General features: G+C 37.1%; 3 protein-coding genes across 5 annotated transcripts; 2 read left to right on the forward strand and 1 right to left on the reverse strand.

The window, feature by feature from the left end:
* The first annotated feature begins 5,050 nt into the window (after positions 1-5,050).
* LOC103418902 (NADPH HC-toxin reductase 1-like) lies at positions 5,051-12,431 on the forward strand. Of its 2 annotated transcripts, none has more exons than XM_070824043.1 (5): positions 5,051-5,225; positions 9,816-9,991; positions 11,177-11,389; positions 11,645-12,015; positions 12,220-12,431. In XM_070824043.1, the coding sequence occupies exons 1-5, from the start codon at positions 5,114-5,116 to the stop codon at positions 12,374-12,376; spliced, it is 1,029 nt and encodes a 342-aa protein (XP_070680144.1). In that variant the 5' UTR covers positions 5,051-5,113; the 3' UTR covers positions 12,377-12,431. The 2 variants fall into 2 exon arrangements, with proteins under 2 accessions (XP_070680144.1, XP_017189793.2); XM_017334304.3 differs by lacking the exon at positions 5,051-5,225 and adding an exon at positions 9,433-9,736.
* On the forward strand, positions 5,342-7,541 carry LOC103413696 (NADPH HC-toxin reductase 1-like). Its single transcript, XM_029099276.2, has 4 exons — positions 5,342-5,518; positions 6,226-6,438; positions 6,714-7,084; positions 7,295-7,541. Exons 2-4 carry the CDS (start codon positions 6,376-6,378, stop codon positions 7,458-7,460), a joined length of 600 nt encoding a protein of 199 aa, XP_028955109.1. The 5' UTR covers positions 5,342-5,518; positions 6,226-6,375; the 3' UTR covers positions 7,461-7,541.
* WRKY12 (probable WRKY transcription factor 46) lies at positions 12,377-15,239 on the reverse strand. 2 transcript variants are annotated; one of them, NM_001293945.1, is given in 4 exon segments: positions 12,377-12,472; positions 12,503-13,354; positions 14,205-14,333; positions 14,446-14,917. In NM_001293945.1, coding segments are annotated over 3 exon segments (1,062 nt in total). In that variant the 5' UTR covers positions 14,772-14,917; the 3' UTR covers positions 12,377-12,472; positions 12,503-12,747.
* Positions 15,240-22,260: the final 7,021 nt, after the last annotated feature.

Genomic DNA, 22,260 nt, shown 5'->3' on the forward strand with positions numbered 1-22,260 from the left:
ACCCTTAGAGAGAGAGAAAATGCTTTTCTTTATTTCCTCACAGAGAGAGAGAGTTTTTGGGTTTCTGGGTTTCTGTGTGGATTTTGCAGATTCACCGTGGAGTATGTTGAGGTTTTCACGGTGGTGAGATGAAAAATTGAAAGATAACCAACATAGCTTTTTGTGTCGTTTCCCACAGACGGCGCCAAATGTTGATGCACAAAACCGGAAGTCTTGGAACAACCTAAATCCGACCGTGAATCTGCAAGTAATGTAAATAACACAAGATGTATCGTGGTTCACCCCAAGGTTTGGGCTACGTCTACACTGATTATTGTATTTCTCTATTTGTGAGGGAGAGAAATTGAGAGAGCTTCTGAGTGTCAAAGCTTTGAGAGGGGGTGAGAGGACCTAAGAATTGGCCTCCTCCAATTGTGAGGGTGATGAGTCCTTTTATAGAATAAGGGATCATCACTTATTACATATTTGCCCATTCCTTTATTACATAATTACATTTAAGTCCCTCGAGTATTTGTATGAGATCTAAATACGGAGGCCCTAAGTATGGTATAAACAGTACCAATTATATATATGCAGATGGTTCTCACTTGGGATAAGTTGTTGTGTAATGGTTGAATTAATTATCATTGGATTTTTTTAGTGTCGTATTATAGATGGACTAGTCTTCTCAATTTGCCATATTCTTTAGTTTCAACATCCCTGCTATATGTTCTTCTTATTGATTTTTTTTGTTAAGTAAGATGGAGATATATAATTGTCTGCCTTTTCTTGTAGGTTGATACAGAGGATTTTGTTAAGTAAGATGGAGATATATAATTGTTAAGTAAGCTGCAGGCCAGCTATTACCTTCATATGTGACTATCCATGTCCCAATTAGGATTATTGCACTTTTGACAATATGTATAGTGTTGTACCAAAATAACAAAATAGTGTTGTAATTACTACTACAAGATAGGGAAAGGAGCTAGATCACTATGGTTACTGCCTTGCAAATCTGTATCTTTTCATCCTTTCACCAAATTTGATTACCTATGATGAGTTTCTTTTAAGTATGTATTTCCATTTTCATTTAATTGTTCAGTTAACTTACCTAAATTACTTTTTCTATCATGGTGCTAGCATCTATCATTCCTTATGTATCACGAGTTAATTCCTCTGCATTTGGGCATACTAATCCTGAGTTTTGAGCTTCAATGCATAAACTGTGCAAACCAAATCTGTCATGCTTATCCTGTTTTCTGTTTTCCTGAATCTGTGCAACCGTAAAAATGCAAATTTTTTTTTTTGGTGGAAAAAAAAAAAAATAGAGGACCTGTGGATCAGGCCCGAACCGACCTGTTTCAAACGGACGGGGTAAGGTCTGGTTTCGAGAATAAATTTGGTTGTACCCCGCTCGGCCCTTTTCTTTTAAACCCAGGTCCGGTCCCTTCAAAATTGGGCCCGGCCCAGCTCGTGCCCACCCCTAGATCCTCTCCATATCCTTTTGGAGAGGATCCTAAAGATCCACAAATCATGTATATTCATCGTACATCGTGTGGTCAGTTTTTATTAGATACTGTTTGTATTTAATTTTAAATAAAAATATTTAAAATGATTTATAACCGCACAATATACAATGAACAAATATGATTCACAGATCTTCGAGATTCTCACAAAGAGGGTCCGGCGAGGATCCGGATTCTTTAAATTAGTGTGGTCACTTAAATTCAACATTATTTATTCATCATCTAATTAGTTGTATGGGGAAATAGGAGAAAACTAGAAATTGGTACCCTGCCCATTGCTGCAGGATTAGAAATTGTAAGGAAAATTATGTCATAGACGATTAATATTACTTACATTAAAAATGTTAGAAGATTTTAACAAACAAAAGATTTAATCGATACAGTCCACATACAAACAATCATAGAACTGTTGTCTCTACATAGAAAAAAAATCAGTCATTCAAGGAAGCACCTAAAGTTTCCCTCCATTACTCTTGACTGTCAAGAAAGCAACCTAGGCAAGGAAAAATATGAAATATTAAAATACATGCAATTAATTTATGCATCAACATGTTTATACTAAAAAAAATAAGGATAAAGTATGGTTACCTATTTTTTATTAGTGGAAAAGAATATGGTTTTATACCAGTTAGAGTGGACTTTTTTCAGTGATTTAATAGTCTCTTATTTAGATCAGTGCATTCTAATATTGTAAATGTAAATATTGAGATTTTATGTTATAACTAAACAGTCAATCTAAAAACCAAGTTAACACCCATACAATTATCGCCTGCATTCTCAAGAGGAAGGTTTTGTGCCAGATGTCTCACCTGACTCATACATAGAGCCTGAACTATTGGCATACATTGCAGTCATCAGTGGCTATTTAAAACCCTATTCAAATGTTGCTTCTTCAGCTTTTAACTGAGACCTGAGTTCCTTCAAAGAGACAAGGTTTTTTCTCCCTCTAATAACAGCCTCTATAGTATTGTACTCGGGTGGTAAACCTTTAAGAGCAACAATAAAAATGTCTTCATCAGACATGTTTACACCAATTACAGCCAACTGATCTCTGCTATCTTTGATCATTTGAAGATAAAAATCAATGGATTCTGCCCATTTCTTAATGTTCTGTAAATCAATCTTCATCTGTACAATATTCATTCTGGTCATGCTAGAGAATCGCTTTTTCAAGTTAATCCACATTTCCTTGGAACTTTGACATCCGATAACACAGGATAATGCAGCAGAGGACAAAGTTGCAGTAATGAGAGTTATCAAGGCTTTATCATGAATTTTTCAAACTTTGTAAGCATCAGTTACAGAGGAGTTATCAATCACAATACTAGTACCAGTTTCAATTGCAGTATGTTGTGCAGGACAGGGAATAGAATCACCAAGAAATCCCATAATGCCATTGCCGTCCAATAGTAATTCAATTTGAAAGTTCCAGGTAACATAGTTAGAATCATCTAACTTGACCGTAACAGTATTGCCAACACTTGGTAAGAGGGAGGAAATAAGCGATTGAGTAAAGGCTAATTGTGCAGAAGTCACCATGTTTAATCACCAATGAACAATCGTTGCATGAACCGTAAGAAATCAAGACTCACAGACAAGAACCGACTGGTTCGTACAAAAGATGCACAACAAATTGAGCAAAAAGTAGTAGAAAACTTCAAGAAGCAAACCAACAATCCTGAAGAAATCAACAACTACACCAACAATCCTCGACAAATCAACAATCAACTAATCGAAGCGAACAATCAACACCGCAATCCACACCAAGATTCACAAATAGAAGCAAGAAATCAAGAAATGCAACAGATACCTTCAACCAAAGCGACAAATTGCAATAGTACCCAAGAAACCCCAAATTCTAGGGTTTGAGTAGCCAACCGACTGCGACCAAAAAACAACCGACGTTGAGCAACCAAAAGAACACTGCCATAAGAGCGAAGAAAAACGGAAGCACCGGGATCGTCAAGCGACGGCGTCAGCCATTGTCGACGATGATACCATGTCAACGATGTAATTGTATGTAATGCACAGAAACAATGGAAGGAAAAATATTGAAGAGACAGAACAGTCAGAGAGAGAGAGGGGAGGGAAAGTTTTAGTTTTTCATTGCCTTCCAAATATGACACACTTGACTTATAAATACCATGCACCTATAACTAACTCTAAGAGTCTCCAATACAATTGCGACACATGTCTATTCCTAACACATAGCACCTTTCCAAGATGAGCAACACACAACACCAGAAATAAGAAAGGGGCAAAATCGTCAACTCACTACTTAATCTAAAAAAAAACCTAAAAATTACACATCAAGAGAGGGGCAAAACCGGAGAAGCACTGTTAATAAACAATACTTTTCCACCGGATTTTGGAAGAGTAATAATGTGACACGGCTCTTTTGACATTATTATATTATGAGTGGTGAATAACCACAACGTGGCACTGCCGTGCAATGCACCATTAGAGCAAGTCCACCCTTGCATGTTGCTCGGGGGACAACCTCCTTCCAAGGGCCTGAGGGCCGGTCGAAATGGGTCCAGCCATGAAGGGCCCGAGTGAGGGTGGGAGCCCAAGCGAGGGGGGGTGGGGAGTCGACGGGCCTGTGGCCCGAGGGCTTTGTAATTTTTTATTTTTTTTGTGTCAGAGAGAGAGAGAGAGAGAGAGAGAGAAAAGGGGGGACCGGAGCTGGGTTCGTCGCAGGGGAAGTGGGTGCGGAAGGGAAGTGGGTCGTCGTAGGGGGGAAGGCAGGGTGGGTTGTCGCCGGGGGGGGGGGGGGGGAAGGCAGGGTGGGGGAGGAGGTAGCTAGGTTCTGGTTTTTGCAGGGGGTTCTCGGGGGTGGGAGGAGAGGTGGAAGAAATGGGTTCGGGTCTGGTTTTTGCAGAGGGTTCTCAGGGGTGGGAGGAGAGGTGGAAGAAATGGGTTCGGGTTTTTTTTTTTTTTTTTAATTTTTTTTAATTGGATTAATATTATAATATTTTTAATGTATAAACTATTATTGAAACAAACAAAAAAATTATTATTTTAATTGCCTATTGCCAGGGGAGAGGGCTCTAAGGGTGGAGATGCAAATGGCAATTACTGTTCATTAATAACAATTACTATTCATTGGTGGCAGTTACTGTTCAATAGGGTGGATTCAATAGTGGATTGCCAGGGGGGAGGGCTCTATGGGTGGAGTTGCTCTTATTCAAGAATTTGGAGTTTTCGGAAATTCCTCACCATGCCGGTTCGATGACGTTACTTCCAAAATTTAATATATTGCTGTATAAAAAAAGTAGGGATGTGTTAACCACACATTCCTTTTTACTCCTTACACATCCTTTGTTAATTTATGTCTGTTGATGTTCTTCAATTCATCCAAGCCGACGGCTGAAAACTAAAAAGATGTGAAAGAAGTAAAAAGATGTGCGTGGATATCACATTTCAAAAAGTAATGTTGTAAAGGGTAAATTATTACTTAAACATTATAAATCATGTTTATTTTTTATTAGTGATATATCATGTAGCTTGCAAATTTAATCTATAAATTTACTCTTCACTAGTATAAAAATCACAAGACTAGATATAGTACTTGGAATTTTGCTTAGAATTGCTGATCGAATTCGCAAATGGAGAACACTAGGGTTTGCGTTACTGGGGGCTCAAGCTATCTCGGCTCTTCACTTATCAAAAGGCTCTTAGAGAAAGGATACACCGTCCATGCAACCCTAAGAAATCTGGGTTCTCTCCTCTCTCTTTCTCTCTTTCTGTCTCTCTCTCTTTCTCTCTTTCTCTCTTTCTCTCTCACACACACACACAAAACTTGCTTAATTAATATTGTGGATAAATATTTTTGCGGGTGATCCATTTAAAGTGGGACTTCTCAAGGGTCTTCCTACTCTTGGTGCAGACAACAGACTGAAATTGTTTGAAGCAGATATATATAATCCTGATGAGTTTGAGACAGCAATTCAAGGGTGCAATTATATTTTTCACTTGGCCACCCCTTGCAGCACGAGGCCAAGGATACTCAGGTTTGTTCCTTTTTTTTGGAAAACTACTCAGGTTAGCTTCCTCATCGTCTTGTCTTATTATTGACTGAAAATATTACAAGAATAGAAAAAGAAAAGAAAAAGGGGAGATCTAGATCTGAAAAGGTTTGAAAGAATTGTTAATTATTATTTCTACTTATCTGATCGAGAAAGTAAATTTTTTTTGTGTGTGTTGCGAAAAGTTTCTAGTTTTTGTCCTGTGCCTTCCTCACTAGAAAATATTATTATATGTGTGACAGTAATGTTTTGTGTTGTAACAAGATGTTCAATCTATATACCAATACCAGCGGCTTTTTGATTAAATCCAACTGCTGCAAACTTGAGAGTTAAATTGCAATTAATGACTTATGTGATAATCTTATGTCTTATGTCAAATTTTGATGATCAATTTTTTTTAATTAATATAGAGCTTTAAATGATTGTATTTATTAAAAAATTATGTTGAAACCAAAATTTTTGTTGGTTAAAATGTTAGTGGAATAAGGAACACACTATTAAAACTAATTAAAAATAAACTTGACGTTTATGTCAAATCTGACTCCTAATCATAAAGGTTTCAAATCTGGTTAGCAAATAATATTTTGGTTAGAATGAATTTTTATGTCAAATATGTACAATGACATATTCACTTAAGACTTGACATCTCCTTGGAGATGCTCTAATGCCACGCTTGTTTACTACTGGACTAGTTCAAAGACACTTCTGAAGCTGCAGTTTCGGGAATTAAGAGCATAGTGAGGTCTTGTATCAAATCAGGCACCATAAAGCGCCTCATTTACACAGCCTCTGTGGTGGCCGCATCACCAATCAAAGACTCTGGAAATGGCTTCAAACAGTTTATGGATGAGTCCTGTTGGACTCCCCTCAATCTTTCATTAGCCTTTGCCAATAAAGTATTGATTGTAAGTATATCAAATTTATTTCAATTAAGAAACAAAATTTATAATTATTGTGTAAGAAAGTTGTTCTATTCGCTTATGAAGAAATCTCAACCATTGATGGTAAGAGTGGGAAATAAGCTAGTGGACCGGATTTCTTCACGTGCCCACATGCGACTGACTCTAACATATTTCTTCCTTAAGAATGGAATCGTCTATTATTTGTTAGTATTTTGCTCTCTTTTTTAAAAAAAGAAAAGGAAAAAAAAAACTAAAGAGTGGTTAATATGTGTTTGTAGGACTATACACACTCAAAGAGCCTTTCAGAGAAAGAAGTGTTGAAGCACACTAGTGGTGACCTTGAAGTGGTCAGCATTGCTTGTGGCCTAGTGGGAGGGGACACACTTCTCACTACTATGCCTGAGAGCATGGGAGTGCTCATTTCACAAATCACAAAAGATAGTAGGAGATACCAAACCCTGAGATTTTTGGAGGAATTGCTTGGTAAAGTTCCAATCGTGCACATTGAAGATGTTTGTGAGGCACACATATTATGCATGGAGAAGCCTTCCATCAATGGCAGATTTCTATGTGTTAGTGCATATTTGTCTTCAGCAGAGATAGCATCTCACTGGGAAAAAAATTACCCAAGTCTCAAAATAGCTGAAGAGTAAGTTACTAACTTGCTACACAAGCTATTAAGAAAATTTTACAGTACTGTTGTTCTGGCATTTCAAAAAAATTATTATGCACTCTTCAAATTGCAATTCCTCCTTTATATTTTTGCAAAGGTGGACCACATGATATCGCTTTTAGAGCACTAATAACAACTTCTAAAATCTACAATGGTTCCTAACAATACACATTATCCTTGTTTCAGGTTTGTGGAAGATTCAGGGAGAGACATTGGCTGGGGTTCCACAAAGCTTAAGAAAATTGGATTTGAGTACAAATTTGATGCCAAGGTGATATTAGATGACACTCTAAAGTGGGCCCAAAAGATGGGTGAGTTTGCTTCCAGCCAAAATACTGTTGTACCCAAGTAATGACCAATGAGAAATAAATAACTTGCCTCTGATCGGTGATCAGTCAATTGCAGCAGTTAAGAAGTTCGAAGTTCGATAATATTTACAGATTTGGTTACAATACTTAAATGTATTTAATATAATTTTATCTCGAATGCAATTTTATTTTTCAAAATCAGCACTATTCCTCTTGGAACCGAAGAATTTACAAATCAATGAGACTAGAAGTGGAAAGAAGAAAAAGAAAGGCAAAGAGACACACAGAAATGCTACCTCACACGTTACTTCTACCTAGGCAGAGGAAAGCTCTCTTCACAAACCTCATCTTCCCCTCTGCAATTTTTTCTGGGGTATTTTTCTTTCTCAAGTGGAGAGGGAAAAGGTTAACATCTTAAACCAAACAATCTGGGGGAAATTCAAAATCATCAGTTGAGAAATCAAAATCCCCAATTGGTGAATTGGTGACTGAAGTTGGAGCTGAGATTATCTCAGTGAGACCAGATTCTGAAGTCTGCACATCATGCGCTAGTCCGAAACTGCTCATATGGCACATCCCACCCCTACCCCCACCCCCTTACCCATCTCTTCCTTCCCGTCCGTCTGTCCCCACCCTTACCCATCTCTCCCACTCTTCTTCTTCCTCCACACCAACCCCAACACACTCCCTGACACCCTTTTCTCAATTCCCTCCTTCCCTCTCCCTCTCTAGGGTTTTAACTTCGAATTCCACCCCTCTCCCGCCTCTTCCCCCGCCACTCTCCGCCTCCCGCCTCCACGCGTCTCCTTCCCCCAAAACCCATATCCCCCTCCACCTTTCCCACCTCAAAGCCCCGCAACCCAAATACCTGCAACCCACTACTTGCAAAACCACAACCCACAATCGTCGCCGAGGGGGGGTCGCGGGAGCTTATCGTCGACGGGAAGGGCAGAGGAAGGCAGGTGGGTCATCGCGGGGGGTGGGGAGGGAAGGCAAGTGGGTCATCCGGGGGGGGGGTGGGGGGAACGGACGGGTTTGGTTTCTTCTTTTGGGGGAAGGGATTTTGTAAATAGGAGTTACAAATAGATGAGGGGGAAGGAAGGGACCTGGTTCGGGTATTTTGGTTTTTATTTTTTTATTTTTTTTATTTTTAATAGGGTTAATATTATAATATTGTTAATGTATAAAAAAATTTATTTTATTTTTTATGTGGCATCGATATCAGCATAAATGTGGTAGCCACGTCAGTATTTAACAGATCATTGGATGAAATGTGTTATTTTGAAATAAAATAGTACATAAGATATGAAATTGAAATGTTTTATAGATATTGTATGGAGATGTAATAAATCCGAAATCTGAAGGGTTTTTATGTAATTTAACCAAAGAATTGATTAAAGTTGTATGAGTTAAACCCGGCCACATGATTTGTGGCGCAAAAAAAATGATAAAAAATTAGAAAGAAATTGGTTGTAGGGAAAAATGATTAAAAAATAAAAAAACTAACAAAAAAGATTTGAAAACTTTGAGTTTTAACGAAAATGATAAAAATGTGTTGTGTGTGAATAGGATCAGTATTAACTTTTAAGATTAAAAATATGTGATTTTTTGTTAAATTAAACAGCATCGAGAGTGTTTCGTAAAAACTCTCTTAAAAAATATGGGTCATTGACAGGTGGATAGAAAGGTCAAACCCGGTATATTACTGTACAAAATGGAAAAAAAGCACATGGGAAAGAGTAACATAAGGGGCATTTTAGGCAGTTCACTATGAACAGTGTTTTTGTGTTGGATTTTAGTGTATGTATAATGCAACACGGCTCTTTTGGCATTATTATATTATGTGTGCTGAACAAGCACAACGTGGCACAGAAATGCACCACAATTCAAGAATTTGGAGTTTTTCTGAGATTCCTCACAATGCCGGTTCGATGACGTTACTTCCAAGATTTATATATTGCTGTATAAAATGAATAATATTTGAAAGATTAAATTTGTGAACTAAATTTTATAAACTAAATGATATAAAAATTGATGATTAAATTGTTATGTAAACATTGTAAACTGTATTTATTTTTATTAATAATATATCATTTAGTTTGTAAATTTAATCTATAAATTTAATCTCTTTAATATTATTCATATAAAAATCACAAGGCTGGATATAGTACTTGGGATTTTGCTTAGAATTGCTGATCGAAATCGCAAATGGAGAACACTAGGGTTTGCGTTACTGGAGGCTCAAGCTACCTCGGCTCTTCACTTATCAAAGGGCTCTTAGAGAAAGGATACACCGTCCATGCAACCCTAAGAAATCTGGGTTCTCTCTCTCTCTCTCTCTCACACACACACACGCACAAAACTTGCTTAATTAATATTGTGGATAAATATTTTTGCAGGTGATCCATTTAAAGTGGGACTTCTCAAGGGTCTTCCTACTCCTGGTGCAGACAGCAGACTGAAATTGTTTGAAGCAGATATATATAATCCTGATGAGTTTGAGACAGCAATTCAAGGGTGCAACTATATTTTTCACTTGGCCACCCCTTTGCAGCACGAGCCCAAGGATACTCAGGTTTGTTCTTTTTTTTTGGAAAACTACTCAGGTTAGCTTCCTCATCGTCTTGTCTTATTATTGACTGAAAATATTACAAGAATAGAAAAAGAAAAGAAAAAGGGGAGATCTAGATCTGAAATGGTTTGAAAGAATTGTTAATTATTTATTCTTTCTACTCATCTGATCGAGAAAGTAATTTTTTTTTTTGTGTGTTGCGAAAAGTTTCTAATTTTTGTCCTGTGCCTTCCTCACTAGAAAATATTATTATATGTGTGACAGTAATGTTTTCTGTTAATTTTTTTTTTTGCTTAAATGTTTTCTGTTAATTATATTAACAAGATGTTAACCCCTCGATAATGCGAGAAAATACACTCTCTTAAGGGCTGGTTTGGTATTGTTGTGTTGTAAGAATAAGCAGCTGTGAAATAAAGCAGCAGACTGTATGGTAAACTTTTTTGTAAAAGTGTTTTTGAAAAAAAAAAAAGTATTATAGTATTTTTTTTGTAAAACAGATGTGAAAAAAGTCGGTTTTTCAAAGTTGGGTTTTGCAACTTTGTGTTTTTGGTTTTTTTTCATCCAAAACTGTGAAAAAAGTTGAAGCTGAATGTTTACCAAACACAAAAAACTCTTAGGTTTTTTTTATATCCATTTTTTTTAGAATCACCTCAGTACCAAATCAGGACTAAGTAACTGAAAATAACGTCAATCTAAACAAATACCAGCGGCTTTTTGATTAAATCCAACTGTTGCAAACATTAGAGTTTAATAAGTTTCCTAAGCACACTTCCAACCTCCAAAGAAAATGTCAATTTATGACAGTTAAGTTGCAATTCATAACTTATGTGATAATCTGAAGTCTTATGTCAAATTTTGTACTTCCCCAAACGAATTATCAAATATATATATTTTTTATTAATATAGAGGTTTAAATGATTGTATTTATTAAAAAAACTGTTAGAAACAAAAATTTTATTGGTTAAAATGTTAGTAGAATAAGGAACTCACCATTAAAACTAATTAAAAATAAATTGGACGTTGATGTCAAATCTGACTCTTAATCATAAAGGTTTCAAAACTGGTCAACAAATAATACTTCGGTTAGAATGATTTTTTATGTCAAACATGCACCAATGACATCTCTACTTAAGACTTGACATCTCCTTGGAGATGCTCTAATGCCACACTTGTTTACTACTGGACTAGTTCAAAGACACTTCTGAAGCTGCAGTTTCGGGAATTAAGAGCATAGTGAGGTCTTGTATCAAATCAGGCACCGTAAAGCGGCTCATTTACACAGCCTCTGTGGTGGCCGCTTCACCAATCAAAGACTCTGGAAATGGCTTCAAACAGTTCATGGATGAGTCCTGTTGGACACCCCTCAATCTTTCATTTGCCTTTGCCAATAAAGTATTGATTGTAAGTATATCAAATTTATTTCAATTAAGAAACAAAATTTATAATTATTGTGTAAGAAAGTTGTTCTATTGTCAAGTTGCTTTTGAAGAAATATCAACCACTGATGGTAAGAGTGGGAAATAAGTGCCCACGTGCGACTAACTCTAGCATATTTCTTCCTTAAGAATGGAATCATCTATTATTTGTTAGTACTTTGCTTTTTTTAAAAGAAAAGGAAAGAAAAAAAACGAAAGAGTGGTTAATATGTGTTTGTAGGACTATACACACTCAAAGAGCCTTTCAGAGAAAGAAGTGTTGAAGCACACTAGTGGTGACCTTGAAGTAGTCAGCATTGCCTGTGGCCTTGTGGGAGGGGACACACTTCTCACTGCTATGCCTGAGAGCATGGGAGTGCTCATTTCACAAATCACAAAAGATAGTAGGAGATACCGAACCCTGAGATTTTTGGAGGAATTGCTTGGTAAAGTTCCAATTGTGCACATTGAAGATGTTTGTGAGGCACACATATTATGCATGGAGAAGCCTTCCATCAATGGCAGATTTCTATGTGTTAGTGCATATTTGTCTTCAGCAGAAATAGCATCTCACTGGGAAAAAAACTACCCAGGTCTCAGAATAGCTGAAGAGTAAGTTCTAACTTGCTACACAAGCTATTAAGAAAATTTTACAGTATTGTTGTTCTAGCATTCTAAAAAATTTATCATGCACTATTCAAATTGTAATTCCTCATTTGTATTTTTACCAAGGCGCATGATATCGCTTTTAGAGCACTAATAACAACTTCTAAAATCTACAATGGTTCCTAACAATACACATTATCCTTGTTTCAGGTTTGTGGAAGATTCGGGGAGAGACATTGGCTGGGGTTCCACAAAGCTGAAGAAAATTGGATTTGAGTACAAATTTGATGCCAAGGTGATATTAGATGACACTCTAAAGTGGGCCCAAAAGATGGGTTTCAGCCAAAATACTGTTGTACCCAAGTAATGACCAATGACAAATAAATAACTTGCCTCTGATCAGTGATCAGTCAATTGCAGCAGTTAAGAAGTTCGAAGTTCGATAATATTTACAGATTTGGTTACAATACTTAAATGTATTTAATATAATCTTTATCTCGAATGCAATTTTATTTTTCAAAATCAGCACTATTCCTCTTGGGACCAAAGAATTTACAAATCAATGAGACTAGAAGTGGAAAGAAGAAAAAGAAAGGCAAAGAGACACACAGAAATGCTACCTCACACGTTACTTCTACCTAGGCAGAGGAAAGCTCTCTTCACAAACCTCATCTTCCCCTCTGCAATTTTTTCTGGGGTATTTTTCTTTCTCAAGTGGAGAGGGAAAAAGTTAACATCTTAAACCAAACAATCTGGGGGAAATTCAAAATCATCAATTGAGAAATCAAAATCCCCAATGGGTGAATTGGTGACTGAAGTTGGAGCTGAGATTATCTCAGTGAGATCAGATTCTGAAGTCTGCACATCATGCGCTAGTCCGAAACTGCTCATATGGCACGGTGACACCGCCAAGTAGTCCGACTCAAATGTTGCTGGTGGAGATTCAAATATTGGAGCATAGCTATCGACCAAATTGTTCTCCATCATCGTTGAGCAGAAAATATGTTCCCCAACCATTTCGGATTCAATCGGAGTGGAAGGGAAGGAGAATGGTGAAAATATATCTTTCTCTCTAGCGTCCAAATGTTCAGTTTTAACTCTAAGCCCTGCTCTTCCAAAACTAAATGACATCTCTGGTGAAAATTGTTTCGCTTTTTTTACTTCTAGGGTTGTATTTTCGTTGCCTTTTAAGCCTTCTTTAACCCTAGCCAACTGAGAGGCTTTGTTACAAGTATGGACTCCCCTGTAGGTTAGCACGAAGGTTGTTGGATCTGCATCTGATTTCTGAACTTGCTTGGTAGCTACGCAACCCTGTGTTCCACGATGTGTGCATCTGTAGTAGCCTCTGCAATGCAAGAAAACAAAAACCCTCTTTATAAATTAATTTATTCTCTCGGTAAATGTTACATGTACTGTAGATTTTCATTGAAAGTGATATATTAGATGGCATTTTCTTGATTAAATATCAACGATCCAAATTTGGGCCAAAGTACAAACAGCTGTTCTGTGGTCCGTACATGATTTTGGTAATATATACGTTGTTGCAGGTAAGTTTTAGGCCGTCCATAGATTGGGTTTTGGACTTGGATCAGTGATCAGGCCAAGACACATTTAAGCTAAAAGGAGCTATACTGCTAAATGCTTAAGAATTTTCAAACTTATAGGCAAAAAACAGAACCAGTACTTAATACATACCACCTTGCAAAAAAATTTGAAGGACGCTTTTAGCAGCCACATATATTCACATTTGGATAAGTTCTAACTTCAAAGTACCTTTACTTCCTTTATGCAATTGTAGAAATAAAAATGCTAAAAGAAAAAAAATTTATCATCTTCTATAATTAGTGGATATAATTCCTTAAGCGAAAAAGAAGAAAAAGAAAAGGTGTTTGATGTCAAGGAATTTTCATGTCCTGCATATGTTTCCGGACACACATGAGCAGCCTGATGACTGAATGATGACATAAAGCAAAAGGTATTTCCCTCTGAACAAATAGATACTTGACTGAAGGAAATCCAGCCACATCATGCTTTTGGTTTTTTTTTTTATTCTTGTTATCTTCTTCAATTAGAGCAGTATAACCGTGTTTTTTACACTTTAAGTTTAAATTTAAGTCCTCATAGATTAGATTAAATTAGAACATCGCTCAAATAAAGAACTAGTAATTCACACTTCAAAAAGTAAAAGTTCTCACCTTGGATGATTAGCTCCAAGGATATTCTTTTGGCCATATTTTCTCCAACTATAGCCATCATCAAGACCACCATCTAACCCTGTTCCAGAGGAAACCTTCACTTCCTCAGTCCAGCTGGGCATTGTTTTCCTGCAGCACAAAAAAATCCCAACAATTTGATCAATATCTAATTTCAACAATCAATTGAACTGATAAAAAAAAACTGCCCCTTTAACGAAATTAAACCAGATAAAAAAATTACGTCTTCTTGAAGACATTTTTGCGCTTGCAATCCTGGTCAGAGATCTCACTCAATGGGCTACTATTGCCAAATGAAGTTGGTGATTCCAACATAGTTTCACGAGCTGTGATGTGTTTGGATTCTCCATCAGATCCATCCCCACTCCCTGTGAGCAGTGAGAGTGCCTTCTCATATGAAAACAGTATCTTTGAAATCAGAAAATCTCTTGTTTCTTCTGAGGAAGAATGGTGGAGGTGGCTCATGAGCTGCTCAGCCAGCTCCTTCCCTTGCGTTAGCTCACTGGTTAGACTCTCCTGCTCCCGCTCCATGCTCTTTCTCTTCTCCATTTGCAAAAATGTGAAACCAAAAAAACAAAAGTAATAATGCTTGAAGCACTAGAAACACCAAGGCTACCGAATGAGATTGATGGGTAGTTTGCTTAAGTAGATAGAGAGGGAGAGAGGGAGAGAGGGAGAGAGAGAGCTGTGATGTGATATTATGGAGAGAAGGGAAATGTTGTGTGTGAATTTCCTAGTGAAAGTGTGAGGAAGAAGGGGTGGATATAAGGGGATGAGAAAAGAGAAGGAAAAGAGACAGATTTGACTGAAGAAAACTAAATTAATTTGATTTTCTTTTGCCTTAAGCAAATAAGACTAGTTTTCTGGTTATAATCAATTTGTTGGGGGTAGTGATGGCGAAATAGTAGAGTTTTGAAAAGAAATGTGTATGAAAAGTCCTCCTGACCAATTCAACCCCAAAGAAATTCCTTTAGACTCACATTCTCTCTCTCTTAAAACTATAGTCGTGACAAGTGAGAAGCAACGCGCAAGAAGGTTTGAAGATTCTTGGTCCTATCCTCTAAGGTTTAATTCAACACGCCCCTTTTTTGCACCTAACGTGGGCAATTGTTAATGGGTGATATTAGACAAAATATTGCTCCAAGAGAATCCATAAATGGCTCTTTAAACTAACATTGTGAATAGTCGCTCTCTAAACTTACAGAGAAGAAGATAGATTTTCACATTTGCAAACTATTAGAGAATTATTAAAAATTTAAAACTCTCTAACTATTCAATTATTTATCTCCTCTTAAAACTCTCTCTTAAAGAACTAATAAAATATTAAATATTTATTAAAATACAGAATGTTGTTGGAGATGTTAATTTAAATTAACTAGCTAATTTAGAGAAACTCTTGGAGATGCTAAGGGGTCATATGGATAAGCTGTTTAACGAATGTGAGCATTTAACCCAAGACTAATTGTCACTATAAGTAGAAATGTCCATTGTCTTTTAAGAAAATACGGTTTAACTTTTTGAATATTGTTATTGACGTTCCAAAACATCCTACACTGCTTTATTATAAAGCACAAACAAGCAAATTCATCAAAGAATGCATAACAATTTTTTGAGAGTGCTAATAACAACTAATGTGATTGGAAACACCATTGGATAGAAACATATAATCCACTTTGGTTCTTCGTTTTTTTATAAAAGTCTCCAATTATAATGCCTTGGTGTTTGTTGATTGATTGGCATAATTACTTATGGCGTTTTCATCAGGTATATGTCTATATATATATTTCAAAATGGTGACTAAGGTGCTAATAAGCTAGCTTGGTCAGATGAATTTTATTTGCGCTTAAACAACTTCTATCATTCAATGTAGAATGCTCTCAACATATATATTTATTATTTGGAGTTACGCTCTCAACATTGTAAATACTTGACTTGCCAATAGTTTTCATTCATTTGAGGGGAAAGAAAAAAAAAACTAAAAATGACGTATAGTGCTAACGTAGTGTGAAAAGCTTTTGCTTTAGTTGATGTGTTGATAAATATAAAACCCATGTTTGCTTGAAGCTTTATTTTCTAATACTCCTACATATTAAATGAATATTACACATATAATATCTTATCATCTTCAACCCTTCAACTAGCTAGTTCCACGATGTATATTGTAATATATATTATAAATATCATATGATTTTTTTTTTTTTTTTTTGTAAAATTGGCCGCAAAGTTCGTCCCACTCCAGCATTGCTAGCATGGGAAGAGACTTTGTGGAGAATTTATTGATAAACAAAAAAAATACAATATGTTAGGCGGGACATGAGGCCAAACCCAGACCAATAAAGAATTCATAACAACAATTCAAAACCTCTTTCAGCAAAACCTATAACAAGGAAGCTTAAAAATGTTGTGAGAATAAGCAGCTGCAGCACAAGGAGGGCATGAATCTCACCAATGGACACCAGGGTGATCAACACCATAATTGGCCAACCAATCAGTAACTTGATTACCCTCTCTAAAAATATGAGAAATCTGAACCTGCATGGAGGATAGTAAAACTCGACAGTTATGCCAACTGACCAAAAGCCTCCAAGGGATAGATGTCGAGGAAGGTGAGGATGAAGAAAGAAGATGAACAACTAGTGAGGAGTCACATTCAATCCATAAGGAATGCCAACCTTTATCCCAAGCTAAAGATACAACATGAATAACAGCGCGTAGTTCGGCATCCAAAGAAGATGCCAAGCCTATTGAACCCGCAAAACAACCAAGAGAATTACCCGTAAAATCCCGAAAGATACCACCAAATGCAGCCACACCAGGGGAACCTCTTGCAGCACCATCAGTATTCACTTTGATCCAAGACTGAGGAGGCAGGCGCCACAACACCTCAATAATTTTTGGAGCCTTAGCAAGACGTCCACGAACACCAATAGAATGAAGAATGCAAAGCTCTTCCACAGAATTCTTCATATAGTCGGAATTGAGAGAATCAATTTCAAGGAGTTGACATTTGATAGACCTTACAACGTCATTGATAGAAACAACCTCCTCATGAAAACGAACAGTGTTGTGAGCATGCCAAATAGAATAAAAACCAACTCCAATCATACCCCACCAAAACAGTTGCACTTGGGTACCAAAAGCTTGTTGTAAAGGATAATGGAAAAATCTAAAAATATCTTGAAATAAGTATTGAACTCTGAATAATTCCAAAACAGTAGACCAAATTTGATGTGCAAAAGAGCACTCAAAGAAAATATGTGAAGCAGTTTCCATACCTTCACAACAAAGAGAGCATATAGATGCTATAGCAAAACCTCTTTGTTGTAAGAGATCGTCAGTTAACATCTTACCATATAAATACTTCCACAATATAACCGAATTACGAGGGCGAAAGCAAGATTGCCAAACCCATCGATCCCATTGAACCAATGGTTGTTTATTACGCTTAAAATCATAAGCCAAAGATAAAGAAAGGTCACCATTTGAAGCAAACAACCAAACTATTTTGTCATCAATCCCATCCTTTGAAGGAAGCCCAATGGAAGAAATATCATCCCAAATGGGCGCTAACCATGAATGTAAAGTAGGTGGGGGAATCCAACAACCATCCACAATAAAATCAGAAACTTTAGCTCGAAAAGCCTTGCATAAATCTAGTGGAATACCAAGCCTATTAACTATTGGAAAATCTAACCATCTCGCATGCCAAAAATTAATAGTTTGACTATTACCTATCACCCATTTTGATCCATGAAAAATATCTGAATAAAGAGGGCGTAAACCAGGCCAAATGGAGGAACACTTGTATGTAGAACACGGCTGTCCAAGACAATTAAAAAACCGACATTGAAAAAACCGTGAAGCCATAGATGAGGTAATCAAAATATCCCAAAACTTTTTCAACAAAAAGGCCTTATTTAAAGTTGAAAAATTACGAATGCCAAGACCTCCTTCATTTAAAGGAACACAACATTTTTTCCATGCCACAATAGAAAATCCACAAGAATTAGCACATCCTGTCCAAATGAAATTTTGAGTCCAACTACGAACCTGATTTAATACCGTAGGTGGCCAAGAATAAACTGAGAAAGTATGAGACAACATGCTTACCACAATTGACTTGACCAAAGTAACTCAACCAGCCATTGAGAGAGAGTGACCTTGCCATTGAGAAAGACGAGAACGTATTCTATCTGCTAATGCTTGAAAATATGCCCTCTTAGGTTTGTCTTTAAAAATAGGAGCCCCCAAATAAGTAAATGGAAACTCACCTTCAAAGACATTGAGCCATGATAAAATACGCAAACGACGCATAGAAGCCGATTTCCCAATATAAATACGAGATTTAACTTTACTAATACATTGACCAGAATTCAAACCATATTCTTCAATAAAATGCATAAGGTTCATAAGGCTACGCTTGTCACCTCTGCAAAAAACCATTATGTCATCCGCATAGAGAATATGAGAAGGAGCAGTCACTCCCCGAGGGGAAGAGATGGGTTTAACCTTTCCAGAGTTTACAAGATCCACTAGACCTCGACTAAAAACCTCTTCAGCAAAACAAAAAGGAAAGGGGATAGAGGATCCCCCTGACGAACACCCCTACTACATCCAAAAAATCCAACATGTAAACCATTGAATAATATAGATAGCCGGGCTGAGGAAAGGATTACACGAACCCATTGAACAAAAGTATCATGGAAACCAAAAGCTCTAAGCACCTGATCTAGAAAGTCCCAATTGAGAGTATCAAAAGCTTTAGCAAACATCAAACTTAATAGCGACATTACCCCCAAAACACTTATTGTCCAATAAATTAACACACTTTGAGGCCAACAAAATACAATCTAAAATATGCCTGCCCTTAAGAAATGCGTATTGATTTGGCAAAATAATTCGAATAGCTACGAGAGCAAGCCTATCTGCAAGAATCTTTGTAATGACCATCTACCAGTTCTTGTTTCTAGAGTTATCTATCTGTTTTCACACCTAATTACTGGTGTTCTTTTTCTAATGATGATGTGAAATTCTTGTCGACAACCATATTTTCTTTTTTTTTTTGAACAAAATCGACAACCATATTTTCAAACATTAATTTTATTATGACCTAGCACACAAGGACGTGCATATATTACATGTACAGAGCCTTTGTTCAAAAGGGATCTCCATTTTTTTGGTATACTGTGACTAGTTGTGAATTTGTTATGCTAATTATACGTTGAACTTTAACGATTCAAACCGTCTTTTTTTAAATCTTCATTTATAAATCATGCTTGCAAAAAATCAATTCAAGCCAAAATCATTTACTCATTTGGCTGTCATGATAAAATTTCAATGTTTCTTAAAACATAGCGTTCGTTAATTTTTTTGAACTCAATTAGATGTCTTAAACATTTTCGATTTGGAAATATTTTGTAATGGTGATTTTTGAAGCGCAGCTTGAAAAATAGAAGAGTAAGCCCCACAACTAGTCTCTACAAAAAAAAAAAAAAAAAAAAAAAAACAGACATCCCTTTGGATAAAGTGTAGTATGCAAAAAAGTTTCTTTTAATTCTACCCTTTCATCTAGAAGATTAAATGCACATCACAATCGCAGCTTATATTATATAAGGCAAAGATTCATAAAAAAGATTGATTAATTAAAGTGAATCGGAAACATATACCATATTTTTTTATAGATCAAATCGTCAAGTTCAAGAGTGTCATTTTGTAACCCAAAATCTAAACTTCTAGATATTATGAGCTTCGACTTTTTAAACTATTTTCTCTCTGTTATCGTGCTACGTACCATTCTTTCTTTAAATTATTACATGCTAAAACCTCTTAATCTTATCTCAAGGGATAAAATATTTTTAGCTTTGCCTCCTACTTTCGTAACATTGCTAACAATACATATTGTGAATGTAAATTTCTTCCTCCTTAATCTTAGACAAAATTGTACCTATAAAACAATTAACACCTTTGGTTAAGGCCAAAAACCTCACACGCCCATGATAAATGAGGGGGGTACTTTGGCCGAAAAACCTCCGATGTCAAAGTTAGAATTGAATTTAGAGAGAAAAATGTTTAGAGAGTTTTTGGAGTTTTGCAAGAGTGTGGACCTAGGTTTTTAGAGAAAATGAGGTTTAATATATAGAGCATGGCTGGTCCCCCTTTTGAGAAAAGGTGGCTGGCCCTTTGGGGTATTTTTGCATGAAATTGGTGATTTAATTAGTAATTAATGGATTAATTAGGAATAAATTCATTAATTAGCCAATTAACTCAATTTATATGGAATGTTTTGAAGGTTAGGAAATAATTATCTTGTGGAAAACATAGGATGAGGATGGATGAAATAACTTTGAATTTGTTACCTATTTTGGGCATTTTTTACTTGATTGAGGGATGATTGTTCACTGCTCGTGTGTAGGAATTCCAGTGTGCCTCAAGGGTAATTTTGTCCTTTTCACCAAAAAATCCACGTGTCGCCTCTTGATTATTTTTTGCTCCAAAAATGGCCCCACACCTGTTGGGCTGCTAGCAAGAAAGGGCAGCAGGTGTAGAGATCTTCTTGCTTGAGGAAACATAAGATTGTTTACTATTTTGATGTTGATTCCTTTTTTAATTGAAAATTAGATCCTTCTAGGAAAAGAAAATAAATTTCTCTCAAAGCCTATTTAAGTCCACCTTAAGTGGGTTATTTGGAGAGCAATTTATTCTACCTTACAAGAGAGAGAGAGCTTAGAGGATATTTGTTCCCCCTCCTTTAGCAATCTTCTACCTCTTGCCCGTGCAAAGGATCGTCTTTCGTTGCTTTCTTTGGCTTCTCCACCCCGCACCGAAGTAAGAAAAATTTAATTTTCCTTGTCTTCTTCTAGGATAATGCTGTCACAGGGCAACCGTCGGGATAGTGTAGCACGTCGGCTAGCAGAGGCCAGGAGTCAGCTCGGCATGGGCCAAAGAGGTTGTGTTGTGGCAGGGACCACTGATTGGGCCGCTTGGCTTGGTTAGTGCCAAGGGCAACTTGCGCTGCTGGGGCTGCAGATTGAGGCGCTGGGGCGTAGTGCTAAGCAAGTTGCATGGTTCTTGTACGCGGGCTAGGCCAGTGATTGAGAGAAATGAAAAGGTCGCAGGCCTCATGGGCTGTTAAAATGTTGGGCATGCAAGCCTCATGCCTCCTGGTCCGAGAGAAAAAAATGAGGGAAAAGCCAGTATGGGTTGAGCTCCCCTGTTGAGTACCGTGAACAGCATTGACTGCTTAGTTCTCTTCGCCAGGAGAAATGTGGGCTGCTCACGAGAGAGAAGGTAAAGATGATCAAGGCGAAAGCATTGGCTCATTTGAATGTTGTCGTGGAGCCTATTATGAATGAAGGTGGAAAGAAGAAATCTTCCCTGCCTGCTCAAGAGATGCCGGTTGAGAAAACTGAAGATTTCTTCCTCTGCTTGTGAGGGTCCGCTTATTGTCGAAAGTTTGTGATTGACATGACTTCTTCCAATGAGAAGACAAATGAGGCTGCTAGATCTGAGCATGTGGCGCCTGCCATGTCGAGAATGGCATGTACGATTGTTGATAGTATTGCTCAGTTGCTCAATATAGAGGTCTTGTCATGCCCCCAGTGCCGAAGTCAATGCCAAAGCCTGTGCCAAGACGTCCGTTGGGAGCAAAGTCTGATTTTCTTTCGAAAATGCTTGCTATTATGAAAAGCGATAATGTGGACTCTAATGCTAAAATGGCGCTAAGGCCCACTCCATCTACTGCTGAGATTGATTCGCCCGCTAGGGAGGAGGAGACTGCTCGCGTGGGCAGCTGTGAGAAATCCACTAAGCCTGCTTTTAGGGAGGCTGCTGAGATATATGTGCTCTTAAAACCAGATCTGCTTGAAAACATGGATGCTTGTGCCAAGTTTGTTGAAAGCATTTAGAAAGGTTTGTTTACCCAAGTTCCTTTGCGAAGCATACGACCCAATATAGAACAACTGCTCTGCTTGCTATGATGCAGATATAGCAAGGTTGCCAAGAAGGTGGCGAAGATTATGGTAGCTAAAGCTTATTCCTC

The sequence above is a fragment of the Malus domestica genome, chromosome 01, assembly GCF_042453785.1.
Source record: "Malus domestica chromosome 01, GDT2T_hap1".
Lineage (NCBI taxonomy): Eukaryota > Viridiplantae > Streptophyta > Magnoliopsida > Rosales > Rosaceae > Malus > Malus domestica.

What these genes read in the sequence shown, in the direction of transcription:
- LOC103418902 (XM_070824043.1), top strand. Translation starts at nt 5,114, where the DNA reads ATGGAGAACACTAGGGTTTGCGTTACTGGGGGCTCAAGCTATCTCGGC. An exon ending in TTGCCAATAAAGTATTGATT is followed by an intron (nt 11,390 to 11,644) that starts GTAAGTATATCA and finishes ATGTGTTTGTAG; the next exon opens with GACTATACACACTCAAAGAG. An exon ending in GGTCTCAGAATAGCTGAAGA is followed by an intron (nt 12,016 to 12,219) that starts GTAAGTTCTAAC and finishes TCCTTGTTTCAG; the next exon opens with GTTTGTGGAAGATTCGGGGA.
- LOC103413696 (XM_029099276.2), top strand. Translation starts at nt 6,376, where the DNA reads ATGGATGAGTCCTGTTGGACTCCCCTCAATCTTTCATTAGCCTTTGCC. An exon ending in TTGCCAATAAAGTATTGATT is followed by an intron (nt 6,439 to 6,713) that starts GTAAGTATATCA and finishes ATGTGTTTGTAG; the next exon opens with GACTATACACACTCAAAGAG. An exon ending in AGTCTCAAAATAGCTGAAGA is followed by an intron (nt 7,085 to 7,294) that starts GTAAGTTACTAA and finishes TCCTTGTTTCAG; the next exon opens with GTTTGTGGAAGATTCAGGGA.
- WRKY12 (XM_029103998.2), bottom strand. Translation starts at nt 14,771, where the DNA reads ATGGAGAAGAGAAAGAGCATGGAGCGGGAGCAGGAGAGTCTAACCAGT. An exon ending in AAAAATGTCTTCAAGAAGAC is followed by an intron (nt 14,334 to 14,445) that starts GTAATTTTTTTA and finishes TTTGTGCTGCAG; the next exon opens with GAAAACAATGCCCAGCTGGA. An exon ending in CTTGGAGCTAATCATCCAAG is followed by an intron (nt 13,355 to 14,204) that starts GTGAGAACTTTT and finishes CTTGCATTGCAG; the next exon opens with AGGCTACTACAGATGCACAC.